At 48.1% G+C, this 14,084-nt stretch overlaps 4 protein-coding genes across 4 annotated transcripts; 2 read left to right on the forward strand and 2 right to left on the reverse strand.

Moving 5' to 3' along the window:
- Window positions 1-1,083: 1,083 nt before the first annotated feature.
- YALI1_F28550g (uncharacterized protein) lies at window positions 1,084-2,691 on the forward strand (the record flags this gene model as incomplete). Its single annotated transcript, XM_505715.3, has 1 exon — window positions 1,084-2,691. One exon carries the CDS (start codon window positions 1,084-1,086, stop codon window positions 2,689-2,691), a length of 1,608 nt encoding a protein of 535 aa, XP_505715.3.
- A 1,196-nt stretch (window positions 2,692-3,887) lies between these two features.
- YALI1_F28590g (uncharacterized protein) lies at window positions 3,888-5,075 on the reverse strand (the record flags this gene model as incomplete). The annotated part of the gene is made up of 1 exon (XM_505716.3): window positions 3,888-5,075. One exon carries the CDS (start codon window positions 5,073-5,075, stop codon window positions 3,888-3,890), a length of 1,188 nt encoding a protein of 395 aa, XP_505716.3.
- A 1,793-nt stretch (window positions 5,076-6,868) lies between these two features.
- YALI1_F28611g (uncharacterized protein) lies at window positions 6,869-7,243 on the reverse strand (the record flags this gene model as incomplete). The annotated part of the gene is made up of 2 exons (XM_068283457.1): window positions 6,869-7,098; window positions 7,168-7,243. The coding sequence occupies 2 exons, from the start codon at window positions 7,241-7,243 to the stop codon at window positions 6,869-6,871; spliced, it is 306 nt and encodes a 101-aa protein (XP_068139558.1).
- Window positions 7,244-9,352: 2,109 nt separating this feature from the next.
- YALI1_F28633g (uncharacterized protein) lies at window positions 9,353-13,633 on the forward strand (the record flags this gene model as incomplete). The annotated part of the gene is made up of 1 exon (XM_066094364.2): window positions 9,353-13,633. One exon carries the CDS (start codon window positions 9,353-9,355, stop codon window positions 13,631-13,633), a length of 4,281 nt encoding a protein of 1,426 aa, XP_065950436.2.
- Between the last annotated feature and the right edge of the window lie 451 nt (window positions 13,634-14,084).

Consider the following 14,084-nt stretch of genomic DNA (forward strand, 5'->3'; position numbering starts at 1 on the left):
TTCCTCGATGCGGGGAATAGGGTAAGGGAGAAACCCGTGAGGTGGCAAGACGAAGATTAGTAATATTTATAATGAGTGGAGGACTGATCACGTGATAGGATTCTACGATCGTGTGGCTAACTTATGCTTGATGGGCTCGTGGCGGTCGAGAATGATTTCTTATCTGTCTTTTGAACACTCCTGGTGATGCATAATTAGGTTGCAAAGGTCTGGAATACTGATGGAAGAAATCGATTTCAGTGTCGCTGCTAAGACGAGGAGGGGACTTACAGAGAGAAGAATAACAGCATTAAAAATAAGGGTGCCTGTAGCTTTCGATCTATATAAATAATGTACTACAATCTCATTACGTTGCTTACCGTAAACTGCGATTATTTCCGTAGGTGCTGTGTTGAGGTTTTCAGTGGCGACTCGCCAGATTGTCAAAACAGGCTATTCGAGTCACAACAGAAGACGTAGGCTAGCTACTGTATTTAAAACAAGCATCCTAATGAAAGTACTTGTACTCACCTTGTAGGTTGCGGCTCCCAGCAACCAACAACCACAATTATTTACATGATCTGACAATTCAGTCAAATGTTGGAATCAGCATACTCCCGTGAAAATGTGGACCTTGCATTTCCAGGGCCTGGACTGTTTCGGTGGGTGTTTGGATCGCAGTCTCGCCACCAGACGTTTCTTTCCACCACCTTCGTAGACCTGATCGACTGTTTATAGCGAGAAACAGTGGGTTCTGTTTGTGGTGTGTAATTGTGGAGGTCAGGTTGGCGTCGGAGTTGGGACTATTAATAGGTTCAGGTTATGACAAGTATTTTTAGCGACTCGCACAGCATGTACACTATGAATAAGAGAGATGCACAGAGTCAGTGAGAGATTAGAGATAGTTGAACAGACACGTGACGAAAAATATCTCGTGACCTATTAGTTGCAATTGAATTATATTTGGTAACGTGACACGCTCACGACTTCCGCGTTCAACTAATTACCACTTCTGGACGCGTCTCCCAAATCATTTCAATTAAGCTCTTGGGTACGCGTCGTGAAGGCTGGGCCTTGTAACCTCCTTCTTTCCTCCACAACACCATGGACAGCTCTCCAATTCGACTCATGAGCGCAAGTGAGCAGAATGCAGGATGTGACAAGCCTGTAATGGCCGACAACAAGCCTCTGTGCACGATTACCACGCCCGAACCGTCACCCAAGCGTCGAAAGATCTCTGCCGAGGAGAAAGAAAAGATGCGACTTGAAAAGGAACAGATCAAGAAGCAGAAAGAGGAAGAGCGAGAGCAGCTTCGAAGACAGAAGGAAGAAGAGAAAGAGCTACTGAGAAAGCAGAAAGAGGAGGAGAAGGAACAACTGAGGAAACAGAAGGAGGAGGAGAAGAGGGGGCTAAAGAGGAGGAAGAAAGGGAAAGAGGAGGAGAAACGACGACGAGAAGAGGAACGAAAGAAGGCTGCCGAAGAGAAGGAGCTTGAGCGAGCCAAGATTGCAGAGGAGAAGGCTAAGTTGGCTGAAGAGAAGGAGGCCAAGAGACTTGAAAAAGAAGCTGAACTCAAGAAGAAGGAGCAAGAACAGACTCGAATCATGTCTTTCTTTAACAAGAAGACCAAAAAGAAGACCAAGAAGGAAGCTGTTAACAGTGACAAGTGTTTGGACTTTGATAAAGACTTCCTACCCTTCCACATCAAAGATACCGTGTGTATGGCAGACAAGACGGAGTGTGAAGTGATGGATCAGGATCCTGTTGACTGGCTCAACAGTCTCAACCTTTCTGATGACAGCAACACCGCCGAAGCAGAAGAACCACCTGTTCCCGTCAAAACCATCATTACTCACATCCAGACCGCTGCCACTCTGGGTCTCAATCCTGATAATTACAACGGTACTCCTTTAGACACGCTGGTCAATGCTCTTCCTAGACGATACTTGCAGTTCTATGGTGACGAGCGACCCGCATACCTGGGCACGTACTCCAAGAGCTGCTCGCGTGATCTGTTGCAGAACCCTCTCTTCCAGGTGCCTGGTTTGGACTACGAGTACGACAGTGAGGCCGACTGGGAAGATGAAGGAGAAGATATTGAAGATGATGAAATTAGTGGAGACGAGGAGATGGAGGACGACGAAATGGCCGACTTTGTGTGTTCTGATGATGCCAAGAGTCCCAGCACCATGACTTCAAAGGTCACGACAGCCCAGGAACCTGTTGTTGTCTGGGGCTGCTCAGATATGGTTGGTATGACTTTTGGAGGACTGATTGTCCAGGGGGCAATTGACCCATTCAAAGACTATTGGACTGTTGCAAAAGTTGAGCAGAAGACCGATACTAAGAGTGACGTGACAATGACTAGTGCGACATCAGCTTCTGGTACAGCTATTAAATCTACTACAACCAAAACCGAACTCAGCCCGTTTGCAGTCCTCTCCAAAACTCTGTCACCTTCCCCAGCGGTTGCTTCAGCCACGAAACAGTTTCTGGCTGCTGCCAAGCCTCAGAAGCTCATTGCTGGAGACGATCTGACTGCTCTTTTGAAGCGAGTAGATGGATCCGACGATAACAAGACGCTGTTGACCGAGCTGCTTTGTAAGCAGTATCCCCAGTACACACGCAAGATGGTCACGGCCACCATTCAGCACTATGCTGAGCGACAGGGTCCTAAGAGCGACAAGCGGTGGGTTCTGAAGGATATCTAGGCCGGGGAATGATGAGTTCTGCTGGAGTACACATGACGCAGTAGATAATGAATTAACGATGAACTGATGATTCAATAATGAAACAACTGTGTGAGAACGATGGCCGAGGCCTATACTCGTAAAGTAGTACTTTTGTGCTTGATTCCACCGCCGCACTTAAAGGGACGTCAGAAGTAAAATTGGTACAGTACACTGAAATACGGTCACGTGACTCGATCCCACCTCTCGCCTCTCGGGTAACGTATAGCCGATCCATCCTCATCCTCATCCTTTTCTATGTGTAGCTGCATTGCACCTCCATTTCAATGTCGTACTTATACCAGGTATTTGGGGTTGACATCCTTGTACAGTATTTAGGCTCAGTGCAAAATGGACCGTGAACCCAGTTTCGATCGCTCTTTCGACAGGCTCTGGTCTACAAACTCTTACTGTACATCGGGCAAATCAAAGAAGACAGAGATACCCGATTGGCAGATCGACACAAGTATGGTTTGGCCGGAATAAGCAAAGGCGCAAAGTGTAATCAAGATTTGAAAATTGCTCATCGTGGAAAAAGAAACGGGGTGGGGGACATTTAATTGGTAGTGAGTGGTAGAGGTGGTGATATATACTGTGCACGGTTGTTCTATTAAATGGAGGTGAGCGACTTAGACCTTTGGAGTAATAAGACTGTAGTTGTGAAATGAAGGCTTCAGTTTACAGCAGTACATACTGTAGCTGATTTAAGCCTCCTTAGCGTATGAGCGAAATGTTTCGATGTAGCGCTTCAGATGGGATATTCCCTTAGGAACGTACTGTGATAAACGGGAACTTTAACAAAAAGAGGAGTGGATTATTGGGACGATTTCCTCGCGAGTCGGCAGTCACGAAGTTCAGTGGGTATTTAGATATGTGATCATTATCTGATGGGTTAGTCTGAGAATACCAAAGAAGTCGTCGAGTGAAGACTCATACTTTTCACCTCCGTAACATGTGCTGATGTTCTCGATTGATGAAGTCCTTCGTTTGTCAAAACTATTTGTAGTTGTCTGAAGTCGCGGACTGCTGAGTCTACTTGTGCCTTCCTGCGGATTACGATCTCCACAACAATAGCTACTCTTACTCAATACAACAATTAATCAATTACTTTTGGACGTCTTTCGACAATAAATAATGTCGTTTACACGACACATCATCAACGATACTCCTCCCCTTGATTAAGCCCACTTCGCCAGCAGGGCCATGAGTCCGGCTCCGGCACACATCCAGGCAAAGGCCCAGAAGATTCGCCAGTTGTTGGCGTGCTTGAACTCGGACGAGAACAAAAACTCGTGGGCCATGAGCTCAACGAGACCGGTATACAGCAGGATACCGGAAGACACGGAGTCAAAGATACCGTTGGTGATAGAGGCTGTCTTTCCTCCAGGAGGGTAGGTCTTTCGCACACCGAGACCAATGGCAATCGCAATGGGGGTGGTGAGGCCAAATGCCAGACCAAGGATCCAAGGAGTCCACACCTTTTTCTTGGGCCAAGGGGCAGTGGCCAGTCGAGTTCCCAGACCGAAACCCTCAAACATCTGGTGGAAGACAAGCACAATGTACAGGTCCTTGAACTCGTCTCCGGAGACAGCAAGAGTCAGACCAATGAAGACAGAGTGGAAAATGATACCAAATTCGAGCACAAAAATGGAAACGAGCTGGGCAGAGTAGGTCTCCAAACCCATGTCGTTCTCCAAATCAACGTCGTTGGGGTCAGTATGCTCTTCGCAGTGTCCGTAGTGGTCTTTGGGTGTCAGGGGGTCATGGTTAGCAATGGGATTGGGCATAGAGACAGGAACGGAAGAGTGCTCTCTGGGCTTTTCGTTCTCCTTGACGATATCATCGGAAGAGTGGTCGTCGTGAGAGTGACCCTCGTGGGTATGCTCGTGAACACCTGAAATCTCCACGTCCTTAGAGGAAGCCAGTCCTACGGGTCCGTGGCTGTGGCCCTGGTGTCCAAACATGTTGAAGCAGACCAGCTCCACAGCAAACATGAAGAAGACCATGAAGAGACAGATACCAAAGGCATAGGGGTAGTCATTCCAGTGACCAAGACACTCTTGGGAAAGAGCTTCGTTGGCAGGTTGTAGAAGATGGAGCAGAGAGGTAGCAATGATGACACCAGAACCGAAGTACTTCGCGCAGAAAAAGAAGACGGGAGGGACCTTGATTTGCGAGTACTTGGAACAAAGAACAGGGAAGAGAGCTCCAAACGTTCCGCAGATGAGAATGACAAAGATGGATGAGATTCGGGCGCCCATTCGACCATCGTACTCGTTGCCAGAGTCGCAGACAACGGGGGCAGCGTCTGCATCGTCATCTCGGGTCAGCAGTCTGACCAATTGATCGGTGATTTCGGGAGACATGTTTCAGATCGAGTGAACTGGTCGAGTGGAAGAGGTTGATGCCAAGTGCCAAGCCCCGGAAATGAAGAGATATTTATCTGGGTCTCTGAACCGAGATGATGAGAAAGCACCTCTCTCTTTGTCTTGTCTGCACTGCAGCTAAGTTGTAACTTGAACCGTAGTGGTTATGCTTACTGGGTGCAAGTGGGTATGCGAAGCGAAAAGTTGAAAATATTTTCAGAATAGAATCTACGTATTTTGTTCGCCCACTTCCACGCTATTTCATCCGATGCTCCAATCATCAGCCATACAACAGCTTTCTTGGCAAAACTCTACTCAGTCTCTACACGGCTAGCGCACTATTTTTTATTTTTTTGAGAGGTGAAAACCTCCAAGGTGCTCGTTAATCTGAACTGTAACCTAGCGTGGAAACCTTGACGTGTTGGATGACGGCAGGGCACTGCTGGTACTGATGATACCCGGTCGTATATCAGTTGTTGAAGACGAGAAACTCGCGCGGAGCAGCTTGCAGCCTATAGATCACGATACTGCCTTTTAGTACACCTCAAATAGACCATTCGTGGTGCCAACCATCAGCGTCACATTAGCTCCACCCTACCAACTCCTATCGAGGCGCGCGCTACAGCAAGGGCTAGCGGATACACGCATAAATCGTAGCTATGGAGGTGGGGAAAGCTGCCTGTAGGGAAACGTGGACCAACTGAATTGATCCCTAAAAAACTCGTCTCAATTGTGGCCATGACGTCTTGTAGACTGGTGTTATTACCATCCAGCCCTCTAACCCTCAAGGTGCACGTCTCAACTTTGTTTGGATGGGTAGCGAAGAGCCGCTTATCCGAGTCGTGGTATTACACATCCTGAATACTCTACAGTACAAGACAGGGACAAGCAAGCTATAGTGTGTACTGTAGCATCGCAGGTTTTTTTTTTTTCCCCTTGGCGTAACGGCCGGTTGATAAGTCGGCATAAAATTACCAAGCACTATAAAGACATGGATCATCGAAAAACCGAGGCATACTTATCTGAAAAAGAACCGACGCATTATGTACTGCATGATTACATACTATACTGAAACACCTGCGATGCTGATAGGCATCTAAAAATCGACTGTACGAACACTTGCACATGTCGACATACGCCTCGCACATGTAACCAAAGACGTATTCACCGTATCGTTTCCTTTATCCAAGACTGAAATCTTTTTCTCATCCTATAAATTCAAGGATTATAGCGTGTTCCGCCAGAGTAGCCCCATAACCTACACACTAATAGCGTGCAATAGGACGGCTCTGATCATCGAGCGTATTGATCGTCTGATGAGCTGTCTTAGATTCGACATTATTACAAGATCATGACCTATTGGTGTCAAGTATCACTGTTCCAAAGCTATCTGATTCATCCTCTACAAGGATGGTGTGTTCTTGGCCTATCGGTACCCACTCGACCAACACCCAGTAATGGTGCTTGCCTCCAGAATGACACATGTATCAGCCTTGTACTCGACAAAACAATGAAACGAGCAGCTCTACACTCTCCGTCTCCCCCTGTCCAAGAATACATGGACGCAGAAACTTTTCAAGAGTCACAAGGTCACACGACACTTATGCATTATGATCATGACACCCCGAAGTCCCTGATATCACCCATCTCCTCGCCTCCACCACATGTTGTAACAGAGTACGCCTCCAACGTCCCAGCCACCAATTGTATCTTTAGCTGTCAATCAACCACGTGCAAGACTCATCTGAATCACGTTTTCTCTCGTATAAACACACACTCTAACTGATAGTGGGTCAGATGCTACAGTACATACAGTAACGGAGGGGCAGTGTGTTCAACTGGACATGTTCACATACATTAGTTCGACCCGAAAATTTGGGAAATAGTGGACTTAAGCACAGCAAGGAAACCACCTTTGTGTACCTATAGCAGGTGCCCGAGAAAAAATTCTCTTCCCGCAAGTTTTGGTGGAGCGCTAGAAAGGGAAGGTGAATCAGCAAACTTGGTGCGCACAAAAGTTTGACTTGTAGTAGCAATACAGCAGACAGAGGGGTTTATTATTGTTCTGATTGAGCGACTATGAAGAAGAAACTAAGATATTGAAGGGCATTGGGTAATAATGAATCTGTAGTTGCCCTAGTCTGCCTTATGGACCTTCTAACAATCATATCCCATACCGACAAGCAGAACTGCAACTGTCTGACGTTTATCTGTTTCTGGCTGCCCTGATATGACTGCCTAATCACCTACAAGGTCAATAGAAACAAACAAAAGACCCCCTGGTCAGATGATGGTTTCGTCACTAGCAACGGCACCTGTTTTTTTGTTCTTTGTCAGAGTGTCCAACCGCCAACGGGCTTGTATTAATGCTCACGTGATAATAGATATGTGCAATTATTAGATGATAGAGATCTAGGAGTGTTGTTTCTGTCCGCATTAATCTGAAATTTGTCATATCAGAACATTCATTTTATGATACAAAGGCTGGCCAGTGACAGCAACAAGTGATATGAATATGATTTTGGATTGAACCGCAAGTACAAGTACAAGTGTAGACTGATACAATTGTCAACCTTTACCACTCGCAGTCTACTTATAGACTGGATGTACTTCATCTCCTAAATTGTACAGAACGATGTTGGCTGTCTTCTTCACCAGCGCTGTAGATCATCGAATAGCTACTCGAGGTCACAATGAAGAGATATTCTTTTGACAAGCCTAGGGAATTGGAAGGTCAACTCCATGATTTCCTATACTCCTTGGAACACGTCGTAATCAGAGAAAATCAGGCTCTGGTCATTAGAAGTCACATAATGAAGTAGAACAGAGTAAAAACGTACTGGTCCATACTACTTGTAGTATCTACTTGTATAGAAACCATTGACACAAGTCCATTCCTCGAAACTGACAGTCACAATAGCGACAAAGAACTCCGTGGTATCTGCAAAACTCCAATGGTTGCTTAGGTAACTCAATGCCTGCCCACCCATCACCACATATGCCCCATTCCGCGACATCCAATGGACCGAATTTCGCTGTAGAAAAGACAGGGCACCAATAAGAGCCCTTGGTTGCACTACTGATCCCTGTAGGTCCTCTTCAGTGACAATACTCTGGGATACAGCAATGGGAATCCGAACTTGTACAATCCTGAAATAAACTGGATATCAATTCATAGAAAGAGGAGATCTCCAGGAATATTTTGATACCATGTTTGTTTGCCAAATTGACTTGCGTTCTTGGATAGTTACTGTATACTCTCAATCGACCCTGCTCTCGAGAGAACTACTACAGTATGTGCCTACTGTACTGTACTTACATAAGCTTAAGCCTTCTCTACCTCCGAGATGGAACATTGTTCATCCGATATATTAATCTCCACAGGACAACCGGATACAACATCACAGGCACAATTTTATTGTAAAAATAAATCAAACCTGTAAAACATGGCCAGATTAACACAGTAAAATACTTATAACACACGAAAAATCACATATATTACCCCCAGCAAACCCCTCAGGTTTAACCAGGGTTAGGGTAATACGTGCATAAGACATTGCATATCTACGTGTAACTCCATACACTAACAATCTCGAGACCATTAACAATCAGGGAGGGTACCTACATTCAAGAGTGAGTATTTCGGAATCGGAGAAGCGTGTGGACGACCGGATATTATGTATACGATTGGTGATGTGCTACTGGAATTGTTCTGGGTCTTTGTCACGATGCGATGTGACTAGTCGACTGTCAAGACGAGTGAATTTGATATCATCAAGATGAGATGGACGTGGAGAGTATTGTGACACATTGGATGAGGCGCAACAATCGCAAGGGACTCGATTGAGAGAACTGCTTGACGTTTGTGTGATTGGGTAGCCCATATCACCTGTCAGCAATTGATATCAGAATCTTGAATCGACATCGCCGAAGAGAGTCATATCCACCAAGGTGGCATCTGCTTCAGAATGACTACGCAAGCAACCAATATTGCTTGATATCTTCCGCTTGAGACGTACGGCCTCACGCTTCCGTTTACTAACCCAGTGCCCCCCAATTCCCTAGCTAAACAGTATGATGCCGACAAGGAGCGGCTCATCAAGTCGTGTTTCTCCAAGGTCGATCAGACCGGCCAGTTGCTGGAGTCATACATTACCCACGTTCGAGTCACCGAGGACTCACATTACCCTTCAGCTCGACCTCCTCCGGACTCCCCCGTTGCTAACAAGAAACCTCGAGTGATTATCATTGCAGTGAGAAAGAGTGGACGTGTCCGAATGCACAAGGCCCGAGAAAATGCCAACGGCACATTCCAGATTGGAAAGACGTGGAATCTGGATGACCTCACGTCTGTGGAGAACGACCTGCAGATCCCCAGTGGATTCACCATGCATCTCGGAAAGCCCTACTATTGGATGACCGGCTCTCCAAAGGAAAAGACAGTCTTTGTGAGTTCGGCCATTCGAATCTACCGAAAGTACCGTAACGGTGCTGTTCCAACTATGATTGGATGGGATGCTTCGATTGGATCTCCTATGGTGGGCCAGAGTCCAAAGTTCAAGGGTGGACAACAGCAAGGAGGACATGGTAGTCCGGTTGGAGGAAGCCACGGCAGCCCCGGGAACATGGGCACCCCTCCTCTTGCTGGACAGTCCCCTTTGCATCCTGGACAGTCCCCTTTACTACCTGGCCAGTCTATGCCTCTGCAGCCAGGTCAGAGTCAGCCCATTAAGATGGGCCATTCTGGCAGCCCCGTCAACGCAAACTTCTCTGGTTCCCCTGGCAGTGCTGGATTTGCTGGTAGTCCTGGTAATGCAGCGTATGCAGGCAGTCCCAGTAAGACCCACACCAGTCCATACAAGCATGCCCGAGGTCGATCCACAGCTTCTGTCAGCTCAGCCGTTTCTATCGGTTCAGGTTCATCGGCTGGGAACTCTATTCCTGGCCATGGTCGTCGAACCAGTGTGATTTCCATCAATGATTCACCTGTTCCTCAGTCGCCAGTGCGATCGGGTATCTCCACATCGCAGTCTGCCAACAATGTGCGTTCTATGGTGGACCCTGAACCCGGAATGAAACAGACTGGTATATCGCAGAGCAAGTCGCTGGGCAATGTTGCCGCAGCAGCCGAGCCCATTCCAAAGCTCGACGACCATCTGCTTGAACAGCAGCGTCAGGCTGAGCAACAACAGCGACGTGAACAGCAACAACGTGAACAGCAGCGCCAGGCCGAACTCCGAGCCGAACGGGAGGCTGAACAACGTTTGGAGCAACAGAGACAGGCTGAACGACAGGAACAGCAAAGGCTCGCTGAACAACAGCGACTGGCGGAAAAGCAACGTGTCGAACAGCAACGAATCGAACAGCAGAGACAGGCAGAGGCTGAGCATCAGCATCGACTGGAACTCGACCGACTGGAACGAGAACGACAAGAAAAGGCGCGTCTTGATTTGCAGCGACAGGAACGGGAGCGACAGGAACGAGAGCGAAAGTCAAGCGTTAGTCAGGCGGCAGAAGCGGCCGCTGCCGTGCTGCAGCCCGCCTCTGCCGCTGTTGCAGCAGCAGTTTCTACTACACCCGGACGAAAGTCTTCAGTTGCTGATGTTTCTTCTGCCGCTTCTGCAGTCACTCCTCGTCGCAAGTCTTCTGACGTCATCACTATTGAAGACAGTCCCTCTCCGCCCACAGCAGCTGCTCTAGAAAACCGCCAGCCTACCATTCCGGTGATTTCCGTTGACGATGATGTGGTAAATGTGGATGAAGACGACTTCGACATGGACTCCCCGAATCCTGCACCCATCGCACCAGTTGTGCCTGCGGCCCTTGCTCACAACCGAAGCTTCTCTCAGGAACTTGCAGGAGCTGGTTTCGTGGAGGAGAAACCCGCTGGAGGGTCTCGGGAGCTTACTCGGGAGCCCAAACTGCCAGAATTTGTGGTCATTGACGACAAGCCTCCACCCGCAGTTCAACGTCATCAGCGAAACACGTCTCAGATGTCGTTTGAGAGCAATCTGGAGCCCGTGGATGAGAACAAGCAAGTTACACGTCATCAGAAGAAGGTGTCTTTGTCAGAACCATCCTCTGAGGGCCTTCCTATTGTCGGAAGCACAAGAAGAGACAGCACAGGTACAGGTGGACATCGACGTAACAGAAGTAACGGCAGTTTGGGCTCTTCTCGTCGTCTTTCTCGAGATCTCTCTTCAGGAGGCAACATGGCTCCCATTACCTATGTTGGCACTTCTCAAGCCGACTCTACCTTGATCGAGGACACCCTGATTGAGCTCAATTGGAGCGGCAACAAGGATGCCAAGGAACTCGAAGCTGACATCAACCGGGAGCTTGCTCAGCTTGAGGAGAGCAACATTTCTCATGTCATCGATCTTGACACAAAGTTTGGCGATCTTACGACCGACCTTGATCAGGCTATTGCTCAGTGCGACGAACTGGATGCCATTCTCACCTTCTTCTCTGTGGAGCTTGGGGGACTGGGATCTGACATTGATTACATTGAGTCTCAAGGACACGGTCTCCAGGTCCAGACCACCAATCAGAAGATTCTGTGGGAGGAGCTCAACTCCATTCTGGATACCATGTCTGTGCCCCAGCGAGAGATGGAGATCATCCGACGAGTTCGCCTGGACTCTGCACAGGATGTAGCATATGCCGAGGCTGCCTTGGTCGACCTGTTCGCTGCCCTGGCATCTGTGCGAAAAATGGGCTCCAACTCACGAGATGAGGAGGTGTTCATTGGTGGTATGCGTGCTCTTCAGGAACGAAGATCACTGTACGAGCAGGCTGCTGTTGATTTCATTGCTCGAGCCCAGGTGAGTCTTCAGGAGAAGGTGAGAGATGCTGTTGTCTCCTCCAGCACTCAGCTGAGCGCTGCCTCTGCCTCGCCCACCATTCCTGGACTTATTTCCACCGTTAACTCGCTGTACAAGTTTGCGGGTATCATCCTGTTTATTCGAGACGTTGATCAGACAGCTTACTCTGCTATTCTCAAGCAGTACGAGCGATCTGCTCGTGACTACTACGAGGCTGCCTCTACCGCCTTCTTCGCCAAATGGAAGCAGCAGTTCAAGGCGTCTGACAAGACTGACCAACAAAGCATGTTTTCCCCTGGTCGGGAGCACGAACCCACTGAGCACAAGGTGTCTGCTGTGCGACAGCTAACCATGAAACGAAGCCATAGCCACCAGAATGTCGGCCAGCGAAAACGAGACGTCTCTCTCAGTCTCAGCAAGAACGACAAGTTACAGAACTCCTTCTCTGGTATAGTGGAAGCTCTCCAGACTGCTCTGAACTCCGAGCAGGAGATTCTAATCCAGCTGTTCCATATGACGTCGTTCGGTGCAGCCAACTACGGTACTTATATTAAGCAGTATCCTGCTGGACAACGGCTCGCGTTTGCTCGACACGTGAAGAAGCGAGGTGTCGATCCTGATCGAGCTCAGACTCGAGCTTTTTCCACTGTTCTTTCAGGCATCTTCGCCCCTTTCTCTCACGAGTGTTTGACCTACTTTGAGAACGTCATGGAGAGTCGACCTCTGGAGTGTCCGACTCTTTTCGCCGTGCTTGATGCTCATATCGAGCCCATGGAGAGTACCAACCAGGCTTTCCTGCTGACTCTGGTGCACAAGATCTATGACAAGTCTGTGAACATCTGGAAGACTTTCGTTTCTCGACAGATTGACATGATCAGTAACACGCATGTGAGTTGCAAGCGTCGATCTGGTGTCTTGGGCTTTGTGGCCACCTTCCCAGAGTTCTGCGAGAAGGTTGAGCAGCAGATTTCAGGCGAGAAGAATGGAGCTGTGCGAACCTTGGTCAACGATTCATACGACAAGCTAGGCAAGGCCATTTTGCACAATCTGCAACGAGCTGCAGATGACGTGTCTCTCAAGAACAGCTCTTCTGGAGGAACCGGAACCGCCATCAAGATGGCAGCATCTCTGGCATCTTCTTCTGGTGCCAAGGGTGATGAGCACGAGGACAAGGAGATTCTCAACTACCACATTCTCATGGTTGAGAACATGAACTGTCTGATGGACTCTCTTCACGAGAACATTATCAGCCACAGCCATGTGCTGATTGGACACAGAGACACAGCTGTTTCACAATACCGAACTCACCTGTCCGAGTACTCTGATAACGTTCTCCGACGACCGTTCGGTAAAATCATTGACTATGTGCAGGGTGTGGAGGCGCTTCTCAAGAAGGATCCATCAGCCACCCCCAACCAGAAGCACTCTTACAACAAAAAGGCTCTCAAGGCTGCTATTTCGTCCTGTCCCCAGAAAGATCTGCGAAAGGTCATTGATATTCTGCGGAAGCGAGTGGAGAAGCATTTTGGGGCATCTCCAGACGATGATCTGGCCACTGTCGGGAACGTGCCTGTTTACAACGACGAGCTGCTTGCCAAGGTGTGGAATGCTCTTCAGGCCGAGACTATTTCTGTCTTCAACCGACTGACCAACATCATGAACAAGTACTTCTCTGAAAGCAGTGCTCAGAATGATATCACCAAGGCTGAGATCCAGGCAGCTTTCGCACGATGATCTATCGTATATACAGGTGACTAGATTATGTCACCGCCCCCTAACTATTATAGTAAATGTATTGATTGTTTTACAAATCTGACCTATAGACATGTAATTGACTTATGAAGATTTCTCAAGCCGTGTTTCTGTGGAAGAAGCCCCAGGAGACCGAGAAAATGGAGATGCTGGCGGGAAGCTGGAATATCGTGCCTGATCTGACCAAGTCAACGACGAACTTAAGGGGCTAGAGAAGGACGAGCTGGTCCGTCTTTTCAAAGTGTTTTTGGCCATCCGGCCCAAGGGTCGGAAGATGGATAACGAGTCGACTACGTGCATTGATACCAGCCTGGTACATGATTGACATCAAAGAGTCTGTACTCAAGGTGAGGTTGTTGTGTCTCTCCTCTAGGTGGCATACATATATTTAACGCCGTATCCTGCTTAGAAACGTCCGACGTTGATACTTGTC

This window comes from Yarrowia lipolytica, chromosome 1F, assembly GCF_001761485.1.
Source record: "Yarrowia lipolytica chromosome 1F, complete sequence".
Lineage (NCBI taxonomy): Eukaryota > Fungi > Ascomycota > Dipodascomycetes > Dipodascales > Yarrowia > Yarrowia lipolytica.